Raw genomic sequence first — 8,557 nt, 5'->3', positions numbered from 1 at the left:
GTTAGCTCCCAAAGCCAGAGGGCCCCAGACAGCCCCCAAGTTATTGAAAATAGACGCAGCGGAGGCCTTTCCCCGATGGAACTGGTCTCAGTGATGTGAGTAATAAGCCTTAGCCAAGCCCTACCTGTCAAGTGGTGCTCGACTCCACCCCTCCCGAGAACGCGGCCCTGTGATTGGCCAGGACGCACCCTAGCGCTGCCCAATCGCGTACCAGCAGCCGCAGCGTCTTTTCACTCAGGAGAGAAACATGGCGGACCGGCTCACGCAGCTGCAGGACGCGGTGAACTCGGTGAGCAATTCCACTCGATTAGTCTCCGTCTTCCGCTTTTCTCGGTAAAGCGAGGGAGGAAAAGGGGCTCGAGACGCGACACCCGGGAGTGGAGGGCGGACCGAAACGGCTTCTGCAAAAGGCGGCCGGGCTGGGGGCTGGGGCCGGCTGCCCGCGGGGCGGAGGGCGGCGGAGGGCGCGGGGAAGGGAGCGTCTCTGTGCCCGGCCTCTCAGACCTCCGGGTCCTGTCCCGTCCTCCGGGAACAGCTGTTTTGTCAGGGATGCGGATAGGATCTCTGCCCGTTTGGGAGGCGGGGAGAAGTGGCGGCCGCGCTTCCCCTCTAATCAGTTTTAACCCGCGGGGGAGAACCTGTGCTTTGGTGATTGGATCAATGGCCGTTGGCCGAGCGTATCCTTTGCCAAAGCTTTGGTGTTGGCGCGGGAGTGATGGCGAGGTGGGAAGTTTTGTTTCCTCTCAGTTGGCACCTATAAAGGCCAAGGATCTCGCCCCATGTCTTGGCCACTCCCCAGCATAAAACAGTTTTGGGGGAAAGTGACGTCTCAATGGTAGTGAGTTTTCCAATCCTCGTATATTTCCATTCATTTAAGTCTTGTTTAGTTTCTCCCTAAAAGCCTACCTCCTATTGAAGGGCGTATCTTATCTTGTAAGTAGCCCCCGTCCCCCCTACTTTCCTCCTTCTGATTGTTGTTCCTGATATGCCCACGTGGAACATATCTGCAAACCATAGGATTCGTGTACTTATTACCATTAATAGTTAATAGTTTTCTATTGATAGTTATATTTCTCATTGTCATTCTGTTTATACTTCGATGTCCCGGGTAAGATGTCTTTGAAAAGAGAGAGAATATGTTGATTGGAAAGCCTGAGTACCTGGCCCCTTGCCAGTGTTTTCACACAGGCTGCTACAAAGTTTTGTTGCATCAGTTTTTGTACACTTGACGAGTGCATCTGCTTGTGAGAAACTGATCTACCCCGTGTGTGTATAAAAGACGACCTTTCAAGGCCGAGAGGACCAGCCCCTAAATGTTGATGAATTCACCAAGATAAATTCTACCTAGGGGTGACTTTCCTGGGTTGCCAGACAACCTCCCTCAGGAAGATACTCCTTTGAGGTTTTACAAAATCCAGTCGGAGTGATGCTGTTGGATAGAAATGATATTTAGGGAAATGTTCCATATTCATACCTGTCTTGCAGCCAGAAGGAGAGTGAAAACGAAGTTAATATGGCCTTCAGGCCAGGGTTGGCATGCTGGTTATTGGATTTTGGGGGGAAACCTCTAGGTTTACTAGTCTTGAGTGCCTACAGTATATATAAGCACATGTCATGTTTATAGAGAGATGCTCCTTAAGGAGTTTACAGTCTGATTAGAAAGATGTCATATACTCAAGAGACATTTTAAATAATGCAAAAGCAGTATGTGGTTAGGGAGGTACAATGAATCAGGTGTTTTAGCTGTAAGTGCCGAAGTAAATTGGAATATAGAGTAAATTCCCTAAAATAGAGGGAATCTTCTTAGCATGTATCTGAATTGTAATTATTTGTAAAATTATTAAAATATTTTTGTTTTTTAATGAGTTTTATGTCTATATCATTTTATAAAAATGTTAACATTATTTCAGAAATTCATTCATAATCCCACAAGGATAGCATTTGTTTTACACTCTAAGAACTCTGTAAGGGTAGAAACTGTCTAGTTCTCTGTATCTCTGTAATGTTTATACATATACAGTGCATGTCATAAAATTGATTTTTGATAATATTTGTTGAGTAAATAGATCTTGAGAGCTTTTGAAGCACAGAGCAGATAGCCACTGTGTTGAATATTTTTTTGTGTTTTCTCTATTCCTCATACCAATGCTGTAATGTGAGAATGTTCCTGATTTTAAAATTATAAAAAAAAACCCTATCCAAGTTACTAGAACCAGAATTAGAATCCATGTTTGTACAGTTTCTGAGCACTTACAACTGCTCCATTACATTTGTAAGATGTGAGCAAAAGCAGTGTAGTCAGGAATTAGCTTATCACTAGTCAGGTATATATGAAGAAGCAGTAGAAAATGATGACGTAGAGTTGACTTGGATTATTGAAAGCTGTGAAACAGCCTGAAGAATTGGAGATTCACCTGGAAGGCCATGCTGGGTGAGCTCAAAATGCTTAAGCAGGGTAGAATAACATAGTGAACTAGAAAACAGTAAGGAGGCTATTATAACAATTCTGATGTGAGGTAATTGGTTGAACTTACATAGCAGCAGTGATGATAGGAGAAAAGGGCAAAATCTGTAGTATTAGCAGGAGTTGAAGATGAAAGGAAAGTAAGAGCCTGAAGTTGTGCTGGTTGACTAGGAGAATCTCAATACAAATTAGATGTTAAAGGAAACAATTGACATTGAGCTCTGTCATTCAAATAATGGCAGAAAAATTTAGTGGAAATGCTTATTCACAGATTGGAAATAAGGAATTGAGATTTGAGAGGTCAGGACTATTAACAGAAGTTGGTGGGGAGGCAGGAAGTTTGGAGCTGGTAAAGAATTAGTATTCTAGATCTTCAAAACTGCTTATGGAATAGTTTTAGAGCACCAGGAGTTTGAAAACTCGAGTCATGAAGAAAAACGTTTCTAAATATTTAGGTACTGTCTTTCTCCCACTATTTCTTTAGACTTGTAACTACGCTGATCTCAAAAAAAGGATCAATACTTGTATATGAGTTGCACATACTATTTTATTTACCTTGGAGCTATACTTAGATATTAGCCAGTCAAATTTGCTTTTTTCCACTCTTACCCCCAAAAAGTTGTTACTTGTGCTTGCAACAAGTATTGGCATGTATTTCTCTTATTATTTTATTGCCGGAAGCCGGTCTATCCTTGCTGCTTGACACAGTCGCTGCAGGAAAGAAACATCTGCACAGCATATGTTTCAAGGGACCTGGCGTATATAGCATACTGTTCTTAATATGTTTGCTCCCCTTAGCGCTGTGTGTTTTAACCAAGGTCACCTCTCCAAGAAAGGTTGTTTCCCCAGGTAGGGATTTTTCCCTGAAGTTAGGGAGGGGATGAAACTCCTTAACTAAGTACCAGGTGGGTAGTTAATCACTTTAACTACAAACAATCATGCTTAAGCTACATAATCTTTACTCCCTGGAATGGAGATAAGAAACACCCTAACCTTTGTATTAGAAATTGACAGGATTAAAATCAACTGGTATAAATACGGATGTAACAAAACAATAAACAGCAGAACCTCTCTGGAGATCCAGACCAGAACTTGGCTGGAGATCCTGGCTGGAGATCCTGGCTAGGCTGCTGATCAACTGAACACTGTCTCCGTGCCTTCCTTCTTCGCCGAATCCATCTACGCCTTTGGGAACCCCTGGACCTGCTGGGGTTGGACCCCGGCAATTTTATTACCTTGGGAAGAAAAGAAAAATTATTTTGTATTTCTTTTTAACTCTTTCAAGTGGATTGCTACCAAACATAATTTCTTTGAATGGTCAGAACATTTAATCGCTGTTAATAACTGGCTAATTTTATCCAAAATTACTTTTTTCTGTTTTATTCCCTTGCTCGGAGGTCATTATTATAGAAACTTATTGTTGTTGCATTACCAATAAAATCCTTTCTAACTTTGACATGTTTCCTTTGGCTTCAAGCTTGCAGATCAGTTTTGTAATGCCATTGGAGTGTTGCAGCAGTGTGGTCCTCCTGCCTCTTTTAGTAATATTCAGACAGCAATTAACAAAGATCAGCCAGCGAATCCTACAGAAGGTAAGTTGTTTTCTTGGCTTCTCTTAGTTTGATTCTCATATTACTTGTAATCTTTTAAAATTAGATTTATTGAGAAATGTGGCTTATTTGTAGCTTTCAAAAATATTGTGTGAGAATATTGTTAGCTTTGTCATAAAGGAAATTAGTTTGTTATAATCAATTTGACATAACATGTCATAGTTCTGTTTATGTCAAATAACAGATTGTTATTCCTTTAGAGGAAAAATTGTAGGAATTGAACTGAATTTTACTTCTGGGATTTTTATTTTTTTTTTAGAAATCAACTTTATTTTTGTTTGTTTGTATTTTTGTTAATCCTCACCTGAAGAATTTAGAGAGAGTAGAAGGGAGGGCAAGAGACACATCAATTGGTTTGTTCCTGCACGCACCCTAACCAGAGACGGGATCGTGTTTGCAACCAAGGTACATGCCCTTGGACTGGAATTGAACCCTGAACCCTTCAGTCTAGGGGGGCCAGTGCTCCAACCATTGAGCCAAACTGGCAAGGGCACTTCTGGGATCTTAATAAAGAAGGCATCCCACTTATAGATTTTTTTATTCAAGTGACCATCATATTGTCCTAAGAAGGGATCTATCTATGTTATGGTTAATTCCCAATTTGAGTTAATATTAAAGGGTAATTCTTAAACATGTATTAGGTTTGATGTGTTAAAATTATACATTAATCATTAGAAGCCTAGTATAGAAAAGTTATATATTAAGTTTTCTGGTTTCATTAACTTAATGTTTAGTTTCTGTTTCTGAAAACTTAAGTTTCTCCAATACCCTAAAGTAATAGTGTCTTTTTCTAGAATATGCCCAGCTTTTTGCTGCACTGATTGCACGAACAGCAAAAGACATTGATGTTTTGATAGATTCCTTGCCAAGCGAAGAATCTACAGCTGCTTTACAGGTAAAAATCTCTTTTCCTTTGAGTACTTTGCTAATAGGGAATTTTGAATTAAAGGAGATAGATTTAACCCTTTTCGGTCCAACCTCGAGGCTGACTCGACAGACCAGGCAGTAGGAGCAGGCCCAACGTCGAGCAATAAGAACATTAAAAAGTTCAACATTCAATCCCATCGATTAATTTGGACCAGACTGTTTGAATTCCAAAAATAACATTGGACCGCGAAGTGTTAATACTGTTTGTTGTAATATTTAAAGTTTAAGATTGAATTTTAAAGTGGGAGTTTCATTCATGGTGGATTAGTGTAATCTGTTAAAGACTGCACTGAATAGCCTATATAATGAAAGCCCGATATGCAAATCGACCGAATGGGGAACAACTGGTCGCCATGATGTGCACTGACCACCAGGGGGAAGATGTCAACGCAGGAGCAGCCCCCAGCCCTCAGGCCCCAGGCCAGTCAAGGTGGGTGCCAACAGGGGCCCCCTGGTCGCCCCGCAGAGGGAGGCAACCAGTGTCAGGTAGCGCCAGGCTGGCCAAGGTGGTGCCAGCGGGGGCCCCCACTATTGCCCCACAGATCAGCCGTGATCACTGGCCTGGCCTAGGGACCCTACCCGTGCACGAATTTCATGCACTGGGCTTCTGGTGTATATATAGTTTTCCAATTTTGAGTTATAAGGACTCTTCCTATTTTTCTCAGTTTGGCTCTTTACCTAGCAAAGAATGAGAGGAGGATGGCATTCTGGATGTGGAGTAGAATAGTAGTGTCCAAAAGCAGTGTGGAAGGAGTCATATATAGACATCCAGAGATTTCTAATTAAAATTTATTGTTTTAAATAATTCACACAAGGGCAACTTTTTAAAAAAAATACATTTTTATTGATTTCAGAGAGGGAGAGAGAGAGAAACATCAATGAGGAGAGAGAATCATTGATTGACTGCTTCCTGCTCCCCCTTCCCCCTCCACTGGGAATCGAGCCTGCAACCCAGGCATGTGCCTTTGACCAGAATCGAACCTGGGACCTCTCAGTCTGCTTGCTGACATTCTCTCCACTGAGCCAAACCGGCTAGGGCTGGGAAACTTAATAGTTCCCTGATTTTAGAATTTTTGCCACTGAAAGCTCCCTCACTATGCCTGCATAGTCATTCAGATTTAAAAGTAAATACTTCCGCAGTTTGTTTCTTTCTCAGCTCAATCTCCAAGTTTTTCATTTCTCAAAAGATTTTTAAATTTGTGTCTTATAAAGGCTGCAAGCTTGTATAAGCTAGAAGAAGAAAACCACGAGGCTGCTACATGTCTGGAGGATGTTGTTTACCGAGGGGACATGCTTCTAGAAAAGATACAAAGTGCACTTGCTGACATTGCGCAGTCACAGCTGAAGACAAGAAGTGGTACTCACAGCCAGTCTCTTCCAGACTCATAGTGCTCATACATAGCATGTGGCTGAGAAAAGAACTGTTTCAATGCCATTAAGAATTCTGTATCAGATTTAGATGTAGGCCTTGCCAACAGTTACAGAAACATTAAGCACTATAATATGTTATCTTTTTCGCTACTTTTAATAGTCTTCTATTTTCACTCTTGATAAATTAGCTTGTAAAATTGTGATTGAATCAGCTTTAAACCATCATTATATCATTTTTTTATTATCTGAATGAAATTGAGGCAGCTATTGCATTAATGATTATAATTTAATTAAACAACTGTGCTATAAAATTCTGTTGTGACGTAATGTCTATCTTTATTTTTATCATTCTACAGTCTTTTTTTACAAATAAAAACATCCCTCAAGCCAGAGGAGAGGTGGTAAGTGCAGAATACGGGATATTTCAATTTAGGTTGGTTTCCTTCTGCCCCTTTAGAGGTCACATTGTAGAAATTTGGAGCTTGAGCAAGGAACGTTTGAAACCTTGTAGCTTTTAAGAAACACAGAATTAGTGTGGCTGAACAAGAGATTAGGTCACTTTTATGGAAACTTTCCTCTTTTTCGAGAACCTCATACCCACTCTAGTAGATCGTACTTGTTTCTCTATGGAATTCCCATGCTATTGTGAAAATTTTTCTTCATTCTGAACTACTTTTTTCCTATAACTTTTCACCTGCTTCTTTTCATTCTTCCCCTTAATTTCAGCAGTGAGGTATGTTTCCTGAGTCATTGATTAATTCCTATTCTTTGTATTTATCTGAAGGTTCTGTCTTCTGATCTTGGTAAATTCTCAACCTTTATTGCTGCATTGTAATCTGACCAGAACATACTTCCACTCCATCAGTTACTTCAATATGACTTTCTCTATTGCACTTTAGTTTGTTATTGCTAACATTTGTGTCAGCATTATTAAGTATGATTACTCATCCAGCTCTTGGATATCCTTGAATCTACTGATTCTCTCCATAGAAAGCTGAAGATAAAATTTAACTGTTTCTATCTCCCGAGGCTGCATTTTTTAGGATATCCTGAGCTACATTTCCTGTAATCCGTTACTTATCCAGAGTTTAAGAAAGAGCAAGAACAATAGTCAGAGAGTCTCTCTGTTATTCCCATCATAATCAAGCTCTGCCACAGTTCTTGAAAAATGCTGCTTAGAGGAACTTTTAATGTCTTTAATGTAATTTATAGAATCATTAACTTTTAAAATTATGTTAAATGTTGTCTATACTAATAGATATTTAAACTGTATGGCTTTTCTCTGACATCACTTAAAATGCATTTTATTTTTAAACACTGGCATGAGATTTCTAGATGATAAAGAACCACAAAAGAGCCGAAACCGGTTTGGCTCAGTGGATAGAGCGTCAGCCTGCGGACTGAAGGGTCCCGGGTTCGATTCCGGTCAAGGGCATGTACCTGGGTTGCGGGCGTATCCCCAGTAGGGGATGTGCAGGAGGCAGCTGATCGATGTTTCTCTCTCATCGATGTTTCTAACTCTCTATCTCTCTCCCTTCTTCTCTGTAAAAAAATCAATAAAATATATTTAAAAAATAAATAAAAAAAAAAAAAAAAAAAAAGAACCACAAAAGAAAGTAATCTTCAAAATACTGAACCCTATCAATACAATTAGCCCCAAGAGACAGTAGGAAAAGTTGTAGCCTAAAGCTGTAGGTTGACTACTGTTAAAATATTACCCCTACCTGAAAGAAACTTTATATTTGATATTGTCCCCCCAGTTTCAGGTATTATAGAACAAAATCTATAAAGGTTATATACAATAGCTTCTCGTATCCATAGTTTTGTAGACATGTTTATTGGATCAGAAGATTCTTAAAGCTAAAATAGATGTATAGGCAATGATGATCTCACTGCCTAGAAAACAGCTTTGGGAAGACCAAAAACTGAATGTTCTTATCTTTCATCCCCTCATCTGTCTCTCCCTTCCCTTTAACCCAGATCTAAATTGTTTTAAGAATTAGTAGACAGGCTGGGTAGCTCAGTTGGTTAGAGCATGGTCCCATACACCAAGTTTGGGGGTTTGATTCCCAGTCAGGGCACATACCTCAGTTGTGGGTTTGATCCCCAGTTGGGATGTGTATGGGAGGCAACTGATTGATGTTTCTCTCTCATATCAATGTTTTTTCTCCCTCTCCTTTTCTCT

The 8,557-nt window shown here is 40.2% G+C and overlaps 1 protein-coding gene across 1 annotated transcript; it reads left to right on the top strand.

The window, feature by feature from the left end:
* Window positions 1–225: 225 nt before the first annotated feature.
* Window positions 226–6,686, top strand: MED21 (mediator complex subunit 21). Its single transcript, XM_081083710.1, has 4 exons — window positions 226–289; window positions 3,942–4,056; window positions 4,869–4,969; window positions 6,214–6,686. Exons 1-4 carry the CDS (start codon window positions 248–250, stop codon window positions 6,388–6,390), a joined length of 435 nt encoding a protein of 144 aa, XP_080939836.1. The 5' UTR covers window positions 226–247; the 3' UTR covers window positions 6,391–6,686.
* Window positions 6,687–8,557: the final 1,871 nt, after the last annotated feature.

Source organism: Myotis nattereri (assembly GCF_964212035.1).
Source record: "Myotis nattereri genome assembly, chromosome: 2".
NCBI lineage: Eukaryota > Metazoa > Chordata > Mammalia > Chiroptera > Vespertilionidae > Myotis > Myotis nattereri.
This window is presented reverse-complemented; position numbering and strand designations above follow the sequence as displayed.

Excerpts from the sequence above, each read along its gene's own strand:
- MED21 (XM_081083710.1), top strand. The coding sequence starts at position 248 with ATGGCGGACCGGCTCACGCAGCTGCAGGACGCGGTGAACTCG. Across the intron at positions 290-3,941 it reads TGCAGGACGCGGTGAACTCG|CTTGCAGATCAGTTTTGTAA; the intron begins GTGAGCAATTCC and ends TTTGGCTTCAAG. Across the intron at positions 4,970-6,213 it reads AATCTACAGCTGCTTTACAG|GCTGCAAGCTTGTATAAGCT; the intron begins GTAAAAATCTCT and ends TGTCTTATAAAG.